We start from the raw sequence: 25116 nt of genomic DNA on the forward strand, positions 1-25116 counted from the left end.
GACTTGTCATTTGACAGGGCGACAAATCGTGTGTTCTAAAGGTTATCCAGATTTGCCTAGAACTGTTTGTAAAAACACGTTTATAAATTATCTGGGAATGAAAGACTTTGAAATAAAGAATAACATTACTGAGTGTTATTCTTTAACATGGACTGGAATCCAAGGGAGAAGACTGAATGTGGATCATTGATGAAAGGAGATGGAGGCAGTGATGAAATTGTTTGCAAAGAATCAAAAGTGGTCAAAGAGACTTAAAACAAATGCAGAAGTAATGGACAAAAAAATGAAAAGCCATTACTACATGGAAAAAAAACCCAACAAAATAAAACCAGAGCTGAAAGCTTCTTGAAAGACACTAAAAAATAAATAAATCTCACTTGTTAGAAGAGCAAAATGAAGTGATCAGTAACAACTGGCAAGAGCAGGATTGCTTCCTCAACAAGGGAGGGCAAAAGCCTTGATCAAACCAAGCAGTAGCAGGGAACTGTACAGTTCCCCTCTGGAAAGTTAGCAGGATGCAAAATTCAGCTAGAGGGTGGTAGCACAATGCATTTATGATAGTTTCTTGCACTGTATGTAACACCCTAAGGTCCAGGAAAAGATATGAGGCTGTTAAAATCTATGTATTGCCATCTGCTATAAAAAAAAATACTTTCTGGGACATTCAGTTTAACATAACTGTAAATATTTGAGAGGATGGGGTGAGAATGTGGATTCCAGGAGCCAGAGTCAAGCATCTGAGGTCTACCTGAGGCTCTAAAATCCCTTTTCCAAATCCAGACCCAATCCCTTGTGTGTTCAGTCTGAACAAACCAAGAGTCAAGAACTATAGGAAGGAAAAAGGGAACCCCTTTTCTTTCTTGGGAGAGCCTCTAGAACTGTGCAACTCTGGCATAACTTTACATTAAAAGGAGACTCAAGTTCAAAAGGGAAGGGCCCAGTTCACTGATGTTCAGCTGGACTTAATTTCCAGGTTGGGATTATCAAAGGTACCTTAGGAGACTGGGTTTTGCCATCAAACTTGGATCTTTCCATCAGCAGTGCACTGAGGAGATAAGAAATAGGACAGCACCCAGACAGAAATGGGGAATACTCCCAGTACAACTCAAATAAGACATTTTATCTTTTCCAAAGAGAAAAATGGGGAAATTACTTTTGTCATGTGGCTGCTAGCTGAAAGACCAGCGTGCAGGGAAGCACGAACTGAAGCTGTGTACGCAAGATGAGACTTGATATCTTTTTGTAAATAGAACTGCCTCAGACACCTCATGCCATCATCAATGTCTCTTTCAAATTAAATACATTTTTAAAGTCAGAAATTTTGGAGTATGAAGTCAACAATAAAATTTCTGACTGGCTTGAGTCATAAGAGAATATGAGTATTTCTTTTCCTTACATAACTTGCTCAGTGACCCGGTCCATTGTGGGCTTTAGCAAATGGTGGAAGAATGGTCTACAAATCAGAAGCGTTACAATCGATCTGCAAATAGTTAAGGAAAAGGTGTAAGCAGTGCTTAAAAATATGTAGGGCAGCTGCTGAATTTTACAGGATCAATAGCATCATGTATGACAAGGGCTTCTTTCTGCAGCTCTTTCCATCAGCTCCAGGCAGGTGGACCTGTTAAGGAATTGTCTGCTACCAAAAGGTTTCCTCAGGCACTTCCTGAGCTTCTCAGGAGAAGCAGCAGGAACCATGCTGTTGACAGGTCTTAAAAGGTTTTGAAGACTGGCTGATTTTGCAGAATTGTGGACGTGTGTTTAAGATACTTAAACATTAGAGCCAACTGAAATATATATTAAAAACCCGGTACTCAGGCACACTGCTTCCTAGTTCTCTCGGCTATTCTTTTAAACCATATTGCATCCTTTTTTATTTGCCATTGGTGAATATGTGCATATGAACTCAAGTTTGCAGAGATTGAGAGAACGGCTGCTCCTAACACACCAGCACTAATTCCCATGCAAGCCTAGGTGTTCAAAGAATTTTCATTATTATTCTATCGCTATCCATCATTTATCGTCTTGTTTAAAAATGTTTTCCTTATTTATTCAGAGAGAAAGAAAAAAATTAGTGTGAATGGTGACACCTCATAAAACAAATAATGAATAGCTCTGCAAACCACCCCAGGCAGAAAATGCAGCTTTATAGGTCTGTAACACACACACTCAACTGAAGACTGGTACAAATTCTTCTTAAATGCTTTGCAGAGGGGTAAAAGCCATGAGCAGGTTTTACAGCAAATAGTTTCCCCAGTCCTCCCTTAAAGTCAAGGGAAGCTTCCCTCCCATTCACAGCTTCCGCTTGGGTTAAAAATACTGAAACAGCTTTGTTCATAATTTAAAAGTCTACATATTATTCACCAAAAAAAAAATTAAAGGATATTTAGCTAAACAAAAGAACAGTGAAAGTGGACTTGAATTCTTTATCCATTCCTTACACGTGCAGGTCTCAACAAGGCAAAGGAATTAAGTTCCCTGAAAAGATTAATGAGGTACAAGAGGAATTGATGCTACCCAGACTTTGGCAGCAGAGTTGAGGATGATGAGTTGCCACTGACAGGTTTATATAAGATGAAGAGCTTTAAGGGGCAGGTACATATTAACCTGAACTATATCTTGCAAAAACAAACTGAAAGTTTTAACACTGTTTCTGCTTTTCACCAAGAAAGAAAATAGGTTTCGCTGAAAGCAATTCAACGAGATGAAATTAAATTAAAAAAACCACATTTCTGATAAATAAGCTACTAACTGGGCTTTTCATTGTGGACTGGGGGTGGTTTGGTTTTTGTCTAATCTGGAATTGTACCAAGTATCATATTGAAAACCAGGAAATTGGTCAAAAGCATGCTTCCTGAAGCTCTTCAGCTACAAAAGCTTCTCAGATCTTTTCCTTTTTGAGTGGTCGTTATAGGTTAATAAAGATTTAGTTGGTAGAGGTCTATAGTGCAACATGATGTTAAAGCTCTTTGAGTAACAGTGAAGACCCAGAATAAAGCTAGACATTCCTGAGAGTCCCTGCAAAAAATGATGGGGTAATGAAACCATTTATTTCTAAATAGTTCAGCACAACTAGTGAGTATTTTTCACCGATGGAGATTTCAACTGCAATAGCTGTATAGGAATGACACAACCAGAGATGATAGAAACTTCAAAGGCTCTTAGGTCACCTAACCTCCTGCCTAAAATCTGATTTAATTTCTTAAAGGGGAATTTCTCATAAACAAACCAAACAAAACCATCCACAACCCTTGAAGAAAGCAGAAAATGATAAAAAGAAGCCTCCTGTGCTGGGACATGTGATTCTGAGATCCTAGCTACTTGGTTATGGGCATAGCCTGAACTGCTGCCACCTGAAAATGCCTGCTTGGTACATAAGAAATCTTGAGCACAAAGCACAAATCACAAAGCACATTTACACCCAACTAAGAACCCCTGAGTTATCTTTGCAGGCAGGTCTGGATGGATTGCCATCATTTACAAAGAAGATCCATGTAGATTTTCTGCAGACCAGCTGCAATCGTATTGAAGGAGTGTGGCATGCATCCGTTTCCCTCTTTAGGGGGAAGTATCCCTACCCACACGTTATTAGTTCTCAGGGACAGGTAGGATTTCCAAGCCATCTTAAGGAATTCAGGTAGTCACTACCCAATACGTCAACAGAAAAGGAGTTTAAAACTCAGGTGAATTTGAACGCCTCGTTTCTTCTCTTAAAAAAATAAGCATAAAAATATCAAGAAGCAAACATTTAATTGCTTCTCACTGAAAATTATTTTTTTTCTTCCTTCTTACAGATTTGGATATTGTTCTTATGTCTCTAGAGGGGGAAAAAAGTCAATATTGATTGAACATCAAGCTAAAAGTCAGAACTAAATGTAAGTTATGCCACTTTTACAATCAATGGGAAGAAATTGGTACTGCCAGAGGGCAAATGGGGTGGACACCTCAGAGATGGCTCACCCTCCTCACATGCCTGTTTCCTTGCACTGACTGTAAAATGAGCAGATTTCGATGAGACAAGACAAAACACCTAATATGCCCAGTGTCAGATGAAGTAAGATCCATCTCAAAGTTATTCAGCGTATTATTCCATTAGTCTGCAGTACACAAGAGTCTCTTGCGTGTAAAACGTTACTGTTGCCACCTACAACTTGACAATACTAAAACTTCTTAACAGCCAGTGCACCAAGACTGCAGAGAAGTGGCCATTTTTTTATTTTGTCTCTCCAGCAAAACTAACCTGTTAGTGGCATGCAATGCGGATTTTGGTAGGTTATGCTTGTAATACAGTCTAGAAAGCAAAACTTAGGACTCTGGGAAGTCAGGATCCTAAATACAAAGTTCTGTTCCTTTACTGCTTATGCCTTCCCCCTAATTATCTGGAGTTCAAACAGTGTAAAAAGGAGAGCAAAGATAAGAGAGTCACGGGCTGCTTATAATTCTGTGGGCATTCCCTTGCAATGCAGTGTAGATAACAGCAGATGGACATAACAATTACAAAGGCTCACTAACATGTATAAATTCTCACTGAAGAAGGTTTTTACAATATTTTCCAAGCACTCCATGTCTAAATGTATGTAATTCTGTTGCAAGAGAGAGTTATGGCTAGTCCAAAGCCATATGTACACAAACCCAAAATGTAGTAGTACCTTCTGGTTACTTCCAATAAGTATATTAATTTTTTTAAGGTAGGTGGATATGTATCAAATTCAGCAGCTTTTCTAAATTTCCATCTGCGCATAGACATTTTCTACCTTCCATTCCCCCACTGAGAGGCTCAGCAGTGATGAGCAATGGACACAGTCCCTGCTTTAAAATACCTTTTTGTTCTCATTAAAGGAAAACTCAAACCCGTTCCAATCTTTTTACATTTTTGCCTAAACATCTGTTATCTCACACAGCTGCCTGAGAAAACTTTTTACTCTGTGTTTGAACCTTCTGCACAAACATTAAATACTACAGGCAAAGACAAAATCACAGAGTTGCTGAGGTTGGAAGACGACCTCTGGAGACCATCTGGTTCAACACCCTCAGCTCCCCCAGCTCCAAGCAGGGTCAACCACAGCAGGTTGCTCAGGGCTTCCTAGCTCATGTTTTTCATCCTAAGGCTTGCAGACACCAAGAACCTGTGAATCAATTATTGCTCCTCCAAGATGGCTAAGAAAGGCAAAGTCACAACTACCAGACTTCAGTCTGTGTTTGTGCTATTTCTGAAGGTGTTTATGCCTGGAAAATTTCTAGGTGTTCACAAAATCAAGAAAACTTTCAGTCCTCTGATGTAGACAGAGATCTTTACTAAGTATTGTCAACCAGAAGCTGCGTTGCCTGCAGTTTTCCTGTGACTTGAGTAAGAATCTCAGAAGAGCAAATCACAACATATCATGTACTCATTACTATAGCATGAGCTGCAGCAGAGAAAGTGGCCATGAACTGCACATCAAATGTTTATCCCACAACTGAAAATGCAGTTATTCTCTAGGAAGCACATTGGAGTAAAAACCTTGGTTTCTTCCATTTCAGAAGTAGACAAAAATCATAGGCATGCTCCACCAGTACCGTCAAGCAACGGACAAGGGACCATTTCAAGCAATTTGGACAACCTGTATCTCTTATCTAGACTGGGACACCCTGATTCTAGCTCTCCCCATAAGCTATGCAGAAAAAAAAAAAAAGATATTTTATTAGAAAGTAAACTAAGTACAGAAGAAATGTGTTCTACACAACTCATTTCACCATCTTTCTTAGTAACCTCATATACATATATACACATATATATACACAGATGCACACACATGCTGCAGAAACCCATAAGAAAGCATTATAAAATAAAACTTGTTTTCTATTGTCATCAGTGTGTCTGCAAAAGGAAGAACTGTGCAAATAAGCATCTGCACTTCTGGATAATGAGTAACATTTCCCAGCCCTTTTTGCTACCCTGCATGCTAACAGAGGGTTACTGGAACCTGGAACTGTTGAACTCCCTGTGTCTGTGTCTATTCCAGGAAATTAAACGTCTCCAGGCACAGGAACTTAATTGCCCATATGGTTAGCTGTTGGCACAGTCCCTGGCTCAGCTCTATCCTAGGCCAACTACCTCTTTTCCAAAAAATTTCCAGGCATAATCAGGGAGTCAGCAGCAGCCAAGGACCGTTCCCAACATACAGCTCGCACGAAGCTGTGTTATTTTGCAGGCCAGAGAGTTTCACAGCATGGGTGTACGCTGTTCCACATCACTTGGCCAAAGATCAGAGAGTGGTTTCAAGCACTTACAGTTTGCTGGTATAGATGTAACAGACTTATGACAATTTAGCTCTATAATCTAATTCTGCAGGTCGGGGTGAGAGATGGCTCCTCCAGGCTTTCTTAGTTTTCCGAGACCATTAAAAGTGGATCTCCTGTGGAAATTTGGACTGGCACTTTAGGTTTGCGGCATAAACATCTCCTTGGTCTGCAGTGAAAAAGAGGCAGACCCACAGAGGAGCAGCAGACCAAGTAAACAGTGGACACAGCAGAATCTAACTCAGGTCAAATAGTGTTATTTCTGAAACACTCAATACAGTCAGTGTGGTCCAAAATTCATAATTATGTCAAAGATATAGTCATGACTAGCAAAACACATAGGCTAACTGATGACTTACCTACCTGGAACAGCCTCTTGCCTATTTCTCCACAGAAACATTTACAAATCTTTGACCTCTCTTCAAAAAATGAACTTAAATACACATTATTAATGTAAATTACGTTCCTTGAACCACATGGCTATCTGGATTGTAATGATAATGTTCCTCTGCTAACGGGAATCCCTTCAAAAATAACACAGGTAACGTTTTGGAACTGACACTTAGAAAATGTTATGCTCACAGACATGTTCTACTGGGACTTCTATTTTTATTCTAGTCTTGTAGGACGATATAAAAATCTCCAATTTTAGTTTATTCTCTTCAATACCGCCAACAATCAATTTGCATTTATTCTTAGCTGAAAAACAAGGCTCTTTAAATGACCTAAAATTATCTTTTCAAAACATGGTGAGAAAAATATTGATTATGCTCCTCTATCACAGGTAGAGAAACTGATGCGAATGCAAGTCAGAAGCCGAACTTTCAAAGATTATCTATAACAGGGAGCTCCTCTATTTTCCTTTGTTTACCATGGAAACTAGCAAACAGGAGAGGGAACTTCTTCACTTTTTGGGAGAAGCACTAAAGAAAGCCACCTTCAATTGAAATTGCAAAACTAATTTAGGGAGGCAGTCAAAAATTAAACCCCTCCTCACCGAGGATTTGTGAAAATCTTGGGAACTCACCTGTGTGAGGTTGATTGCATTTGTCCGCATAAAAATGCCTAACATATGTAACTGGTTTATTTTCTGAAGGCTTGAAAAAGTATTTTAATCAGCAAATAGTCCCCAAAGAAGCTCAGGTTAGTGGAAGGGAGGATTTATGCCCCATTATATTCCATGCCTTGATTCCATGCAGTGCAGATACAGCCTTAGGGATATGAGCTTCAACCTACTCATTAAAGCTCATGGTTAGGTTCTTAATCTAGGGTATGTCTACACCAGTTTTAAGCTTAAGTTCCGAGTCGCCTTGTGTTTTGAGCTCAGACTGCTGGCTGTTTCTCGCAGTCACTTACCTCATTTCTCTCTCTGAATCTAGTTAAAACACTAGAAGTGCAATAAAGCAGATGAATCATTACAACTCAAAATCTAATTCTTCCCAAATAATAAATACCGTTTAGGGACTATATGATACACTTGAGAATCCAAGACACAATCAGGAGAGGCAGAATCATGTTCCCTCTTCTCTTTATATACTATAATCTAAAGGATCAGACCGTTTAAATAATACACATTTATTCTGTGTGTCCTCTTCCTGCCACAGAGGGTAAGTGTACTTGAAAATAAAGCATGAGGTCAGCACAGCTCTGCCAGAGTGCTCATGGGACTGGAAACAAGACTCGGGACATTCTTTGGCAGGCAGGTAGGATCCAGATGGCAACAGATCAAGTGCTGCTTCCTCATCTGGAGAGGACAGATCAACACAGAGGAAAGATGAGTTTCCATTTACAAGCATCCTTCCAAATACTCTGTTGGGAGGCACTGTAGGAGGGAAGGGTTCTGGATGACTACAGGAAACAATCCAGAAGGTCACTACTTGGCCATGTTAAGGTTCATAACCCAGAGTCCATGCAGACTAATTGCGTCAGTCAAGCATCCAGAAGAAAGGATTGCAGGGCAGGCCATGAGCATGGTCTCTGGCAAGTCCTTTGAATCATCGGCTAAGCCCTGCTGTTCCTGCTCAGGCCCTCCTGTCTGTTCCCAGCATGTGACTGCCGATCTACTGAGCACTCAGCTGTTGTCAAAGTTGGAATATATTCCTCAAAACACACCAGTGTTTTGCAAGTTACTCATAGTCAAATCGGGCAATCCAACCCAAGTTATCACAGATGGCATTTGAACTTCCCGTGTCTAGAAGACAAGCTGAAACCTGTTCAGATTCCCACTGGACTTGTACAATAATTTACAACATCTGTACGTTTTGGAGAATTATTTTACACTGCTGAATAATATCAACAAAGCAAAGGTTGAAATTCAGTCTGGGCCATAAAAGAAAATACAACGGGAGGTGGGTAACTTGAGCATCATGTCAGGTGATATCTCTTAAAAAATACCAGCCTTTTGAGTAACAGGGTAGAAGCGCTGGTGTAGCACAGCTCGGGTCCATTCACATGCTGGTGTGCACTGACAGCTCTTCTCAGCCTCTTTTTTTATAGCAGCAATGTTATGAATTGTTATGAGCTATACAATGAGCTACAGCGAGCATCTTGGTTGCGTAGCTCCCAAAGTGAGCTGAAGTCCAACTGAAGTATGGACTTGTGGGAAGTTTCATAGGAGCTTCTGAGAAAGTACATGGCATCCACCAGCAGCAGATGCCCAGAAATGGCAACATTCCCATGCCGAGTACTCTTCCAAGGCACTGCTATTCCTATTAAACCACCGCCAGCAAGAGGGGGGATTTCAGCAGCCTAATTATCACTAGCTTTCTGTCAGATGGTTCATTAAGCTTCCCCCAAACACACAAACATAACAAATCATTCTGATTTAAAGGTTTCTTTTTCTTTTAGATCTCAGACAGTTTACCGTAACTATTGGGAAAAGAGTATCTACTTTTAAAAACATAAGTACCTCCATTTCTCTGAGGAAAAATAGCAGTTACAGAACTAAGTAATTATTTAGAAGCACTTTTATCCCTCCTAACAAATGGAAAATTGTGCAGCTTGTTTCTACATCTAAATTACCTTAAAACTTGTGTCTGGATTTAAGCAATTAGAAATCAGTGCATTTCTTCTACATCTGTGGATTGCATTAAATAAATTGGAAACATTTTACAAAGGGCAATTGTCATTCTTCGTAATTAACAGCATTCCCAAAGTAAATATCTTGCAGTTCCCCTTGCTATTCCCAGATAATCAGACCCTTATGTCTATGTTCCACCCAGCTCATCTACCCTGAAGTTAGCAGGGGATACACGCATCTGCAAAGCCTATGTGGAAGAAGATTGTACATGGGCTGAGCAAATACCGCAATCAGAGAAACCAATTTGGAAACGCATTCATTCCCAGAGTGCACAGTTTCAGTTTTAACTGGTTTTCCAATGGAAGGAAGACACACACACACATATACACAGTAAATCTCAGAATTAGTTACTGTAGGCCAATAGATAGGTCCCAGTTTCTGTTCTCGGCTGCCAGATGACATTCAGCAAATAATGTTGTCTAGGTGTTGTTTCTCTGTCTGGATAGCAGCAGTAAAGACAATTACTCTCTGCTGGAAAGTACATTGAGCTCTATGGTCAAAAAGTACAAGAGCTAAATGATTATTTATTAGATATAGTCATACTTTGATGATGTTGCTTCCAGCAACCCCAATTGTCTTAAAATGACTATTATTTTTGCATGGTGACAGTCTTTGGGTTGTGAACATCCAGCATGTGTACCACAAAGACTCAGTGGGAACAAGAAATGCCATAGGGAAAGTATAATGTACAAATTAAAAAAAAAAAAAAGGAGCAAGACTTAACAGAGTTTGTATAAGCAAATGACAAACTCTGCATAAATAGTCCAATCCACAGATGCTTAGAGAAAAACAACCGCTAAAGCTTATTGCCATCAACTAAATGTAAATATAATCTCATATTCTGCTTTATCACTCCAGCAGAGCCCGTGTCCATTCTATTGGCAAATGGAGCTCTCTACCTGTACACATCAACCCACATAAGGAGAAAAAGAATTTCAGTAGTAAGCTTACTCTTAGAAATTAGATACAGATGTCTTAAAATTGTCTTAATTATTCAGCTCTGTGGCTATAATTGATCATGATGCTTTACTGTTCATTCCCATCTGCCCCAAAATGAAGCATCCATTAGAGTAACATGCATCTCATTTACCATATTACTTTTCTAACTTCACTGTATAAAAAGGCAACACAGGTAATAACTCCAAGTATAATAAAGATTTACATCTGAGAATAACAGAGCCAAAGAGCAAGGCTCTGTGTGTGGTCATTTAGAAGGCAAGTGAGCACAAAAATGCCCTCTCTGCTTGAAGCCTACACAAAAGTTATCATTAATAGCAATAATTCTAATGTTAAAGTACAGAACATGGTAGCAGTTTAAGCTGTGGAGGTAAACAACCTGCAAAATTCAGTTCTGGTTTCACTTAACTCATTAAACTAACAACTTGTTGTGCTAGTGCCATTTGAGAGTCTGCTTTCTATCTTGAGCAACCTGACCTGGTGAAAGGTGTCCCTGCCCATGGCAGGGGGGTCAGACTAGGTGATCTTCAAAGGTCCCTTCCAACCCAACCCATTCTGTGATTCTATGAAACTGAAACATCTAATTCAGATGACTACACACCACTGGATTCCTTCAGTAAAGTCTTTCTTTGTATCTATAATCTCATTAGAGGTCATATCAGTCAGTCCTTCCACCATTTCAGGAAGGTCACACCAATTCTTGTTGGAGCCAGGAGAGAGGAGAAAAGGACATCTTGGAGTTTTGGACTCTCTGAAGTGCTGAGCTAGTTCTAACTCAGATTTAAGCACATTTATTTCAGCTAAACCAGTTTACAAACCATAGGCAGAGGATTCATTTTTTAGTCATCTGTAACACAAAACAAAAAAAAATCAGATCAAAGAACATGAGCTCTATAGGAACTTCATCAAGTAAGAAAAAAACTGCAGTAATATGAAAAATGTATTCCTGTTTATCCTGTGATACCCAGGACACTTTCAACTGGCTGCAAAACCTCCCTAAAAAAATTAATTAATAAAATACAAATAAAATGAGATACAATACAATAAATAAAAAACACATTTAGTACAGTGCTCCCCTGTGCACTAATCGGGATAACAGCTAAAATGCAAAAGTTCGAGCCTGCCTATACAATCAAGTGTATAGATTAGTGGCAATTTGTTACAGGGACCTGCAGCATTGGCATTTGTAATGCACATGCCTGGCTTCTATGTGTATGTTGCAGCAATGTCTTCTAATGGTGACTGCGTTAAAGATGAATAAAGAGAGGGGTAAAAAAAGAAAAATCAAGGTGAACAGGTTCTGTACACCTCTCTTTGCCTGTGTTCCCTGGCTGGAACACATCAATCTTGAAGATTTTATCCCATTGGAGACAGGTTTTGATTCTGTATCTCCATCTAGCAACACAGCAATGCATCAGAACAGGGCCATACATAGCCACAAAAAAAAATCTCTTCTAAATAATGCAGTGGTTTTATATACTCCTCCTTATATTTAAGAACTTTGCCTTTAGTACAGAAAGGAAGGTAAATTATAATAGCTTTGCACAAACCAAATGCAAAGTGCAAAACTGTCGAAACCCTTCATTATAATGTGACAACACCAGAAGAGGATTAGCATAATTAGCAATGGTAGCTAATTATTTTCTTTATCAAAATAGCATTGTTTACTTGCTGCAGAGTGCATAGCAGCAGGCTGAAGCTGTGAAATTATAAACGGCACGAAGAATTTCTTTACTGGAATGTGCGTTTGCAGCCAACATGAAAGAATACTCTTAGTGTGATGCAGAGACCTGTTCTATACCAAACCACTTCAGAAATGCACAGTCAGTACCGCAGAATGGAAATCAAGAGGTTTTTCCACCCAGGGGGAAGTTTTGATTATTTTTTTCCCCCCTTTGTAAGCACTGTAAGCAGAATCCCCAAGGAGGAGAGCGCTCACTGCAGACACCCGCTGCTACAGAGGCAGAAGCTGAGCTGGGATGGCTTCCTCAAGGACCCCGAAGGGCTGCAGCTCTGCTTGTGGGACATGCATGGCACCATCTCAGGGGAGGTCATGAACAACACTGAAGGAGCAGGCTTTGGTCAGGGAACCAGGATAGGGCAGCCAGTGTGTTTTATTAAAGAATTAAATGACATTTTAGCTTAGTTGAACATAACTGTTAACCCTGCCTGATACCTGAAGGTGAAAGCCTGTATGAAATGATTCTGCCATGAAGGGTCAGTGTAGGAAGGCCGCTTAGGCAAAGCCAGAAGGAAGTCCTGCTTTTTTGGTGGGATGACTCCACGCAGAGCTGCAGGGGCCATCCCAGGAGGGAGCCTGCTGACTTCCCTGCGCTGGGACCAGGGGAGCATCAGTGGCTTTGGTCAAGGCCACCGCAGCCAACGAGACCGCTCTTCCAGGAGGGACAGGGAGAGTTTTGTGAGTTCTGGACTCTCCCATCTGCAGAAAGCAAGCAGTGGATGTATACCCACCTGAAGAGGGAACCCTCATTCTTACTTAACACACTCAGGAATGGAAGGTGGCCCTCAAGGCAACTGATCAAGCACCCTGGGCAAGTCACTGGCCTTCCTTTTTAAATACTGTGTGCAAGAGTCAAAAAGCCCATCCCTACACCCTACACAGTCACACACATGGTGCTTAACTATTACTTAGCATCAGAAATTAATTCTCTCCTCCTTCTCCATCAATAAAGTTTAAGGCTTTTTTTTTTTTTTACCAAGACTTTCTAGGACAGCAGTTAGCCATTGCGCCAAGAGAATCATTACCTACAAAGAATGCTCTGGCAAAGTAAATGAGTTTCCTAGATTTCAGGAAGAAGTTCAAGCTGGTATCACTTAAAATTCAGTGGAAGCCTACCGTTACCAGGGATGACACTTCTTTTCTATTGATTACAAGTGTCTGAAAATTTTAATCATTAAATATTACTTAATAAAGAATAGCAAAATATTTAGGCATAGAAATATTGGGATTGTTGTTTTCTTTAATTAAAATATGTTAAACACAGAGAGCAAGTCCCTCATGATGTACTTTTACTGAAACCCATTTTTCCATTCAAAAACACACTTACACAGAAAAGCAAACAATCTTAGAGGCATTCAGAAGAGAGAATATCCTTCTATAGACAACATGAATTAAGGGAGAAGGAAAAACTTATCCTGTAATATCACCGTGAGAGAATGCATTTGTTTGTCAGCTGAACGCTGCTAGCAAAACTCCAAGCACAGACTCTCGAGATGGAAAACCTAGGCACTTTGCACAGCCAACCATGACCTTAATTCATGTGGGCCAAAAGATCGAGTGTAATCGTTACAGATCATAACTGTCCTATTTCTAATCCAACCCAAGCCATCACAGCTATGCTACTCTGGGTAGTATTTTTCCTTTGGTATCTTTGCTCTACTCATGCCCCCAAATGTCTTTCTGCGGAAACATTCCTCACTGGATCTGACTCAGTGTCTTGCTTTGGCATGCCTTTATAAATTATAATTAATGAGGGCTCTACATGTCTTCTCAATGGCCTAATATTTTTTTGTCTCTTTCCTTGCAAACCTCTAGTCCCTATGCCATGAACATTGTGCAGCAACAGCTAATATGGCATCTGCCCAGTATTCAGCTATTGAATGATTAATATAAGAAATCAAGGGCAATTTATTTTATTACAGTAACATGAGTACACCTAGGAAAGCAATGGAGTAAGGCATGCAGTTAAGCTTCTAAGGAGAGGTTCTCTTAAAAAAGAAAAATCAAAATACTTCATTCATTATTTTCACCTACTTTGAGTCTGTTGTCCTGCCCAATTACTTATCTTCCCCCAACTCCAATCCAGTCTACATGAAAACAAAATTCATTGCCTGCAAAGTAAATCGCGACAGGGGCTGTTACCAGTCCTCTTGGAATTAGATGTCACCTGACCATTATCAAAACCAATATGAACATAATTGGATATTCAAATGAAGTGGAGATAAGGAAAACCAAATTTACCTGATGTATTGATTCATATTTGCCCTGAATCCAAAACTCCAATTATTTACTCTAATGCTTTATTTTCTACTAGTACATTGTCTTTAGTAGTTTTTATGAGAAGTATACAGCAACAATGTGGTTTTTGTAATGTGTTTTCTGACAGTGAGGAGACTCTGTTGTTGTTATGCACAAGAATATGGTTTGGCTGGCTTAACGAGTGCTAACAAACCACCACGTAGTTACTCCCGCCATAAAATTAACCTGTCACTGCTGCGTGCAAGAATTCCACAGAAACTATTCAAAAGCAGGAAGTTGCCCAGACTTGAGCTTGAGATATTTACTCTGCAGACAAATTAATCAGTAGCTCAAAGAGCCTGAAAATTAATTTATTTGTTACAAAGTTTTAATATTCTGCAAAGAAAGTGTTTTCTCCTAATTAGGAGCCCTATTTAATTAAAAAAACCAAACACCAAAAACTCTTCTGACCATTGAGACCATGTGTCTTGGCTACCATTTAAGAACGTAAGCAGGATGTAAGGACCAAATCTACCCAACACATTCATTCCTACTTTTGATACATCCCTTATGTTCACAGCCATAAGAAAAATTACAGCAGTTAAGATATAAAACACAACCTATCCCTGCTCCTGAGAAACATAAAAGAAAAACCTCTTGATGATGTATTTGTCCCCTCTCAAAGGGTGGAAACCAGACTGCAGAGACATTTTCAGTCCAGCTGTGGAACTTTCCACTTTAGAAAACTGGCAGAGCCCTGCAGCTGGATCATGTACGATGACCGGGTCAGGGGATGTAACTAGAAGGGTTTACAGGATGACTGTGAAATCAGGGAGAGACTTTAGGGAATAGATAGATTTCTGAGTACCTTCAGCACATCAGAGATCTCCTCTTGGGGACTTCCATGCTGAAAGACTGCATGGCTTTCTTTACTGAACATTTCCCCATGAGCTCAAAACAAAACCCAGAGCATACAGCTTATTCCTTTGACACAGCAGAGCCACTTCTCCTCATTCTCATTTTCCAACCTTAGGGAGATCAGAGACACATTTGTAGGCATAGGCTGAGCAAAAACTTGAAGCAGAAGGACCTGACGCAAAGTTGAGCCCATATAACTTCAGAGACTGCTGGCACCACTAGAAGTGACAACGTTAGCATTAGGACTTACAGAAACGTTGAGTTTAAGTGCCGGCTTTCTCCCTGCATATAATTTTGCTACAAGAAGATATATAGTGCGCGTTTCATAGATATCTCAACATATTTTATGCTTAATGTTGAAAAATGTATTCAGGTATTTTTAGTATTGCATTGCTGCCTTTCCTTCTTGGGGAGGGATAATATACAAGATTTAACAACCAATATGGAAGAGACCTAGAGACAGCAGTAATTCTTGGGGTTCAGCTGACATTTGTGAACCTCTTGAGCTCAGCTGCTCTCATGGTTTATGACATGTGCCGAACAACTTGAGGGAATTAATAACCCACTACCTGTCTGGAATGAGAAATCTGCTTGCTGCAATCTAAATATAACATCTGCCCATCTCTCCTTTCTACCCCTTCCAAGCCTTTTTTCCTTCTGTGCGACTGGGGGGCTGGATGAAGGGTTTTTTCCATTTTAATCAGAAGAGAAATCATGGAGTACTTGAAAATTAATCCTAATAACAATCTAATTATGGGCTCTTGAGTTCTGTTTTAGAATGAAATTCAAAATTGACTGACAGGATAGATATAGAGTGCTCAACTTCATGTAGAGATCTAGTTGGAGAGCACAGTATATTTCTATTATATATATTTCTAGTTGGAAATCAGTATATCTTTTAAAAATGGGTGCAGAATCTGGCCATCTCTGTTGGAATGGCAACCACTTAGGACACTAATTAACCCTTCCAACTTCGTTTGAAGTGCTTCAGAGAGTGGTGGACCCACACCTGGCCTGATGCAGTGAGAAGCCAGCTAGGAAGCTGGCATTTGGATCCATTCCCCACGAGATGCACGTCATGCCTGTTACCTGAGACCTCCAGACACTTTTTCTAAGGAGCTAAAGCAGCCAGTTTAGCCACATCTAACATATTTACTAATAAATATTTCCATAAGGTCATAAATCCACATGAGCATCCCCAAGCACAGAAACAAGTGCCTTAGACCTGACCAGACACATTCTAGATGACTAAGTAACCAGAAATCACAAACAGCTCTCAGACCAATATTGCTGTCATCACAGTACTAAAAAGGTTCATTGGGGCTACCACAATAACATCATTTTGACAAAACCCAGTTTAGGGCAAATTATTTGGAGTAAATTTTAAAAACTGCTTCCCCACACCCTTTAGATGAGACGTTCTGGATATATTCCTTCCATAGGAATTGAGGCTGGCAAGACAAGGGTAGAAACAGGCTCAGGAAACTTATTTATGTTACATGAGAAAGAATTGTCTCCTGAAGCAGTTGCTAGATGATGTGGCAAAAAAAAGCTGGAACGTGGCAGTCTAGCCTTACCACAACCCTTCAAAGTCCTTGATTTCTTGGAAATCATTGCTTGAACATACTCCAGACTTCCTAGAAGCACAGTCTACGGTGGCTGAAAACTGTAAGGGGAGGGGGGGAATTTTTTTGAGCAGCTTGCATCTGATCATTGGCAAACCTACGCAAAGTTACATTGTATATCCTCCTCTTCACTTAAATACATATTTCAAATATCTGAGGGATGCGAATTGGTCAAATACTCACAATCACCAGTTGAAGCAGTAGCAAGTCATACGCCCTCCTAATAGCAGTGGGAAGTAAGGCATACGGTAACAGGGAGCGACCCAAGGACCACCACCAGAGTTCCTTTACATTTAGCATGGGTCATCAATGAAGAAGCCATTTGCACATCTCCCTGGCAAGCCAGCACCATCATTCCCATTTGCAGGACGAGATACATGACAAGTGTAAGCAATTTCCATACAGGATTCCTGAGGGGAAGTTGGTAGCACAAAGCACTGGCTGAAGTCAGCCAACTGTCTTTGTGTCCCTGGTGGGTACAGGCAATAATTCTGCCTGAAAACACAGGATCCATCTACAGGAGGACAGTCCTGTTTAAAGGCAAAGGGACAGATTGACTAAACACAACTGGACTGATCTTCACTCTTCCAAGACAACGAACCAGCAGGTTTCACCATTTGGTTACATGATGCAATACTGGGCATGACCTGTCCTGATCCAAAGTAAGAATGGGTCTACACTTGGTGTGTAACATCAGATTCATGTCCTCTTAAAAAGTGCAGGTAACATAGTCCAAATCCTGAACAGGTATGCTCAGGTGTTAAAGTATTCTGGACATTTCTGGTAATAACATTCATTTAAGACCGAATTCAAAGCAGTGAGAATCACTAATGTTTATCCCAGCTCCTGCACTGTCTATTTTTCTTTTACAATCGGTTACTAAAGCTGGTGCTCGGCTCTTGGCACTGAAACCCATGAATCAAATATAATGAGTGTGACATGTCACCTAGCAAAACACTGGGAAGCTTTAGCAAAAACACCCTCAGTTCCATGCCATTGCCTTCCTTAGATTCAGGGTTCAAGTTTTGTTGTTTTATTGCTACAGACTTCACAGATGAATAGCCACATTGCTTCCAATAAATGCCTGCCTTCGTACCTCTCTCATCTCCACAGCACTTTCCGACACGGAAGATACTCCAAGGGTATGTTAAGAGCTAGCAGAAGCAAGAAGTTTTGGAAACAGGATTTGTTCAGTATACTCTATGTACAGGTGTCAGTACATGACAATGTTCATATGGAATATATGTAAATAAGTTAAAAATGAACAAAGCAAAAGAAGTGTGAGCAACTGTCGTGCATTTAAAGTCTGCCGTGCAGATTCTGCCATGTGAAAACGCACCTTTTCTCTTCGTGGTGGAGATGGCTCATCTGGTCGCTGGGGAACCCTACCCCTCCAGGCTCCCAGGTCACACACCTTTTCTTTGGACCAGTCCAGCTGTATTGCCCCTTAGGAGCATGGGAAAACACAATCATTCAAAGCAGGGGAACCTGCTGAAAGTTTGAACAGGAATCAGCTCAAAACCAAGAATCAGCCCAGGCCAGAATCGGAAAGCTTTGGAGTGTCTTAGACCAAACCATTGACTACTGCCTTACGCTGCCATGGGGAATCTGATCACCTTCCCGTAAGGTATTGGGCTCGGATGTTGTACATCAGAACTATTTCATGCCTCTTCTCTAACCCAGGTGTAAATCCCAATTATTTCCCCCCCCTTTCAGCTTTAGATTCATTGGACCTCCTGATTCAAATAAAAACCAAATGGTGCAAACTATTCTTAGGCTGTTGCTCCCTCTTTGGAAGCGTCTCATTTATTCACATTTCACTATCCCAGGACTCAAGGAGAGTGGTGCAGCTACCTCCTCTGACAGGTACCTCCTCTATTATCTTCATCAAAACATACACTTCCTCTTTTAAATGCAAACAAAGCATCTCAAAGCCCATAATTTGCTTCTATAGCCATTCATATTTTATTTAGTGTTTGAATAGTACGAAGTACTGGTATAAGCACATCCTTCCCTCTTTCATCCTTCTCCAGGTTCTTTGGCTTTCCTGCGTACTAGCATTTTTCTCTGAGCAAAGTACCACATTCGATGTTTCCTTGTTCCACCTTGGAACTAAAGGGCAGGAACTCAGCCAGACTCTGTTCTTGAGTTATTTCTTCCCACAGAAAAAAATAAATCCATTTTTTATCAACTCCTGATCACACAGGCTGTATCATTTCCTAGGTTTCATTAGTAGCTGCGTAGCCAGAGAGACTGTGGATGAAGACTGGAAATGTTAAATGGACAGAGCGGCTCTGCGGCCCTGCTCCACCGTTGTGCCCTGGAAGCAGTTTTCCAGATGTGCACATCTAAAAGCTCTCTTGAAGGAAATTTGGCAGAGGACAAAATCATGAGTCACCACTTTGGTTTTTGTTTTTCACCATCTCACTGACAGTCCTTCAATCACTAAATGTCACGTCATCCTGAAAATGCTTGAAGTATGGATAAAACAAGAGCATATTGCTATTATTAAGTATTAGATACCTCATATAAGCCACAGCCATTTTTAACTGGGGTAAAAACACAAGCAGAATTGACCAGAAAAGCTCAGCCACTTGTAAGGTGGCATTTGGTTGGTTTATGAAGGAGTTATATACACTGCTGCTGCCTACAGGGATGCAGCCTTAAACGCTTTCCAGGACTTTTCTCCTAGCCATGTTTCTGTCTTTGTTGTTCGTGCTTTTGGGGTTTTTTTAACTTCATTATTCCAGCATAGAGGGAATGACTGCAGATGTGGGCCTAGACTGATGGGTGCTGAATAACTGGAAGCAGAACTGCAGCCACACGGCTGATACAGCAACTCAAGCTTCTGCCTTTGGAGGACAGAAGTGGTTTCTCTGCATCTGTGGTGTTGAACTCCCGCCAAGCATGTGTTCTGCTGTGAGACACGGCAAGAGATACTGAGAAGAATTACACTGCAACCAGGAAAATCATTACCTTCATTATCACTGGATTAAAGCACCTTGCTAATAATAGAAGCAATTATAAGTATGTTGCTTCTGCAAGCTTGCTAAAGAGCTCTTTATTCCTGTTAACATGGAGGACTGTACATCAGTCACATTCAATTTGCTACCAATTTCAGAATAAAAGAATAGTTAGTTTGGTTATATTTAACTAATTAAGATTTATTGAAGACGCTGAATCACAGCATATGGCATATGCTACTCAATATTTAGTATGCATAATCATTGTGTTCTTCTGTGTACTCCTGACAGCGTCCCACAAAAGGGAAAGTAAATAGAAAAGTCTCAACAGCTATTTTACACATGAATAGCTGTGGTCAGGTTCACTAATTAGCAGCAATAATAGCAAATAACTGAATACCCAGAATATGGTCTTACCCCTTCTAAGATTTTCTGCACTTGAATAGCCCGCTTGTGATCAGCAACTTGGCCGTAGAGCTTCTCCAGGGCAGAGCCGATCCCCAGCTGTAGGGTGAGGGCACCTGAACTGCCAGGGGGTCAGCTCCTCTCTTTGGCTTTGGCTGTTAATCAGGCCAAGACGAGCAGCTCCAGCTGGAGGACCCATGCCAGAATATCAACTTTTTATTCACAGGACGTCCTGTGAAGTTGGAGATCTGGGTTCAGTGCAGAGAAAATACATTTGAACCTCAACCTTGCTCGTTGCCTGACCTCAGGGCTGCTCTGCACCATGTGTGGGTGTAGGTTGTAGGGAAGTGTTCCTGTTTTCATGGTATTTTATCCAGGGTCTTTTTTTCAATGTCCTCTTTCCTAAATTGATACATTCCTCCAAAAAGCTTTTTTTTAAAATCCATAGTCATCTCATAGCCACAACTGTTGACAAGAAGCTTCCCAAGATGCTCACAGTGCATAGGCATGGGGAGCATCTGTGAGGGACCAGCAACAAGAACCAGGCTTCTACAGAAATATCCATTTAAAGTGAAAATGTATCCTGTTGGGCGATACACAGATTCAATGCCATAGGAAGAAGGGATGCTATGCTAGGATTTCTAAAGGAAGAGACAGGTAGAACTTGGCTTTAGTTCACTGTATGTCTAACTGCACAGAAGAAAGATGCACAAATATTTTTGGCAATTATGGAGCTTAAAAATCAATTTGTTCATTGGTCCAAGTCCTTTAACTCACCCACTGCACCACTAAGAGAAAAGGAAAGGAAAGAGAAAACCAGGTAAAGTTTTAGAGCCTGGAGAACACAATGAGAAAAACAAGAAACTGGAACATGAAGTTATGATCCGAACTGTGTGTTTTCAGAAAGGCTGAGGAAGCCTGAGGGGGAAGTCAAAGCCTGAATAGGCTGGTACAACTTCTTGCAGCATTGTTTATGTATAGATCTTTTTTTTTCCAAACACGAAATGCCTCTTCCTAGCTTTGATTGCCTTTTGATGAAGAAAGACCATCTGATACCAGGTACAGCACTGGTTAAAACATGTTGTTCAAGCCACAGAACAGGAAGAAAGAGGATTTTTAGTAACTCTAATGAAAGCAAAACAAAACTAAGGCACCCTATTCATCTAATTCCCAGACCTAATCCCTGTATATTCAGCAAGCAAACACAACAAATTTCACACCAAGGGTCTGTAAGGCAGAGATTTTCCAGTGGGAGAAATCAGCAGCAGGGAATATCCCTGCAAGACAGACATGCCCCACAGCTGTGGCAGAAACAGCTCCACAAACCCTACAGGACCCTAGCCCATCTGGCAGGGGTTGGGAGTCACATCAATACTTTCTCCAGTTCAGTATTCTTCTGCTGTGCTAATAAACCTAAATTAATGCTTTTCTTACATCCTGGTCTCCCCTATACCAGCTCAAAATCTGCATCTCAGGCTATTAAGTGAAGTTTGGGTGGGGTCTAGGTTTCAGACAGCGTAAATTCTGTTGTAAATGCAACAATACATAAACACTATCTCCACCTACCCCATCTGAACCCACACCAGCACTTTGACATGAGCCTCACACATACCAGTCTGAACTGGAGTTGCATAGATCCCGTTATCTACAGTACCCACCTTCTGCACATCCAAAATGCAGTCCCCAACACATAGCGATGGTACAAGCAGCTGATGCTATCTCGAAGCAATAACACCCGAACAGAGTATCAGAAGTACATTCCCAATCCAACAGTCTCATTACTCACACAGCCAACAGTGACCCAGCCCCTTAGATGCCGATTTATCCATTTCAACATTAATTCCTCATCATTATTGGCAGCACGCTGTTAATTGATTAGTCCAGCACCACTTTCTCTGGCAATAACAGCAATATTGCCTTAGGCTTCCAGAGGAAGCAGAATTGGGCTTGTCATTACCAAACGATTTTACTTTGTCTTTCTGCTTGGTTGGTCATGAGTTCTGTGTAGAGGAAGCCTCATTTATGGTCACTTTCAAAGCTTTATTATTTTTTAATGATGAACCATAATATTTCTTTACACAGGCTGAAGTGGAGGAGGCAGCCGGCTTCCTTTGATAGCCAATGAATTCCAAAATGACACCCGAGCTCTGAGCTCCACGCTGTAGGAACATGTTACGCACATCTAGCAATACCATCTATATTCATTAGTTCCTACAAACAGCCTTGCAAATACTGATGCTAAACTCAAAATGTGGTATATTTCGTCTGATCAAATTGTGCAAAAAAAACCCTGAACAACACCATCTGTATTTGAACATAATGTTTACAGCTAAAAGGTTCTGAAATAACAGACATTTGGTAGTTTGAGAAAACTAATTGCTATATTATGCAGATTAGATTCTCAATTGTTACACTAAACCTGGAAGATGCTGTATGCTATACTTATTTTTAAACACGCTCTATTTTCAGTAGGTTTTTTTCATCTTCTAGTCTAGTATTGGATAAGGAAACACAAGGAGTTTCAAGCACTCAAAGAACTGGAAGAATGAATTCAGAGCCTGACTCCTCTATACTATAGGACCCCCTCCTTCTACACAACCTTGTTCAGATACAGGGGCCTTTAAGGTACATACTATATTCATTGCTGTAATTCAGTTCAGTGGTCAAAAGAAATGCTAGAAAAGTTTAAAAAGAAAAAAAAAAAATCAAGAGGCATTCAGAAGAATATCCAGCGCACTACACAGATGCAATGATTGAAAGCTCCATATTGTAATAGGAAGAGCCATAGACACCACTTCCCAAGAACTCAGACAGGAGAACCCATCTGAATTGATACAATTCCTTTAGGGCAAACAGCTTACTATTCCATGTCACCACTTTTTTTGACCTGAATTATTCGGAAGAATCTAATATAAAGTGAAGCAGCACAAACGCAAGGGAAAAAAGGGACTCAGCCTGCCAAATAAAAGCATCAGCTCCTTTCAGACAGCAAAAACACCCTCAGAGTTCAATCTGGAGCAAAATAATATGTCAATAGCCTTAAAGTAGATAGGCATATTCATTATGAGCTCAAACACGGCACACAAGTTAGCGAGCCAAGTCGCGCACAGAATCAGCTGCGATCCACAAAGGAGTTTTTCAGAAATTAATTCGGACCTATTCTTCATCAGTATATTTTAACCAATACAATAGATGTACAAGTCCTGCCTGCTGAGCAGGTGTTCTTCAGTTAACTTCAAGCAGTCACATCGTCTTGCCTCATACACCCCACCGCTGTGGATGTCTCCAATGCCCCGGAGCATGCCAACCAGCACCAGATACCTGCCTATGAGCAGCCGAATTGAGCTAACTCCATCAGTGGGAGGTAGAGAGCTCTCCAGCTGCGAGGAGCTTACACTAACCAGAGCTGAAATAGCTCCCCAAGCTCCACTGCATCCATCAAGGATGATGGAAGTTTCAATACTTAACTGCCACATATGTAGACACATGCATTTAGGTGTCTTCATCTAGTAACTGAAATCAGCTCTGGTTTATTATTCACTTTTATTGTTGGAAATTTCCTTGTACAGATGCTCACAAGAAACACTGGTGAGATGTAATCTTTACAACATACTACACCAAGCAAAGGAATACAAACAAGGGTTTACAGGGCCTTCATGTCTATAATTCCAGGTTTAAAGAGGCATTCCTCCTTACCTGCTCCACTCATGCAGCTGTGCAAACAAGGAGAGGAGTCCTGCCCACCTTCTGGGTAACTGAGAGAAGAAATTCCCAGTTTCCAGGTGAAGCCAGCATCCTGGATAAAAGATATCAGCATGATTATTCATGAGATTAGAGGACAATCCCATCAACTCCCCACATTATACCTTGGCAGTGCCTGAGTATTATCAGCTTTCCTATAACACATTTACCCATCCAAGAATGCAAAACAAACAGCAAACTATAGCATTGCTAGCAGTCCAATAATTAGGTGTCTTATATGCCTACAGTTAAGCAAATTCTCCATCTACACAAAAAGCCTGTTTCCTTTTCTAGCTACGATGAACTGTTAATGCTGGAAAGATTCTGACTGCATCCTTCAGGATCTTCTGCTATGAACTGCACCAATAACTTGAGCACTATTGGCTCCACCTGGATTTCCCCATACTAGCAAAGGGAGACTCTAGAAAAAGTCCCTGGCCCCTCAACTTTGAAACACACTTACATGGAGAAGATCCCATGGAGCCGGATGCAATCTGTTGTTCAAGCTGGCCAAAAGACGCAGCAGATGTTGCTGGTAAAGACTACACCATCTACCCACAGCCCATCCTGATGACAACACCACAACTGGACAGAGGTTACAGCCACTTTCCCCTCTTGCTTGCCTTTTATTTGTTAGTGCAAGTGATTCTTACTGACAGAAGTCCTGAGCTTAATCAAAGGCAATATGGGCTTTCAAAGCAAAGCAGCATGATGACTAATTAAGACATTCCACCTCTCTTAGTCATTCATTTTGATAATCAGTGTCCTTATCTCTAACACATGAAAACCATTAACAGCTTTGTACAGTTGTTGTCATTATGTGCTGGAACCAGAATTCATTGCTTGCCAAAACCAGAAAAAGACGTTACTGATGCCATTGGGTGCCAAATCATGAGTCACTTACTTACAAAGTTAAATGACTGTAGAGAACAAAACACTTATATGGCCACTTCTTTGGCATTATAATGCATTTGAGATTAGTACGGAGCACATCAGGACATTCCCTATCCTATGTCTTTGGTCCTCCAGGCTCAGAATTCGAAAACTTTGACTCCTCTTGAAAAAAACCCACTTGTAGCAAGTGCAGGGTATGCTAATGTGAGAGCTCAAAAGCCTCGTTCCCACTGCTCGGGAATGTCAGAATTCAGCTTATGCCAGTGATTATTCACGTTG

At 40.7% G+C, this 25116-nt stretch overlaps 1 protein-coding gene across 1 annotated transcript in view; it reads right to left on the reverse strand.

Annotated features, from left to right (window-relative positions):
- The window catches only part of LOC148053776 (uncharacterized), a 44257-nt gene extending 19729 nt beyond the window's left edge, over positions 1 to 24528 (reverse strand). Inside the window, exons 1-3 of the mRNA XM_087772840.1 lie at positions 24407 to 24528; positions 23899 to 23998; positions 18174 to 18280 (exon numbers count right to left, since the gene is read on the reverse strand). Of these exons, the coding sequence (XP_087628966.1) occupies positions 18174 to 18280; positions 23899 to 23911 (120 nt within the window). The 5' untranslated portion in view covers positions 23912 to 23998; positions 24407 to 24528. The remainder of the gene's footprint in view (positions 1 to 18173; positions 18281 to 23898; positions 23999 to 24406) is intronic.
- Positions 24529 to 25116: the final 588 nt, after the last annotated feature.

Source organism: Nipponia nippon, unplaced genomic scaffold (assembly GCF_047370975.1).
Source record: "Nipponia nippon isolate SJK-2023a ecotype South Korea unplaced genomic scaffold, ASM4737097v1 scaffold_37, whole genome shotgun sequence".
NCBI classification, from domain to species: Eukaryota; Metazoa; Chordata; class Aves; order Pelecaniformes; family Threskiornithidae; genus Nipponia; species Nipponia nippon.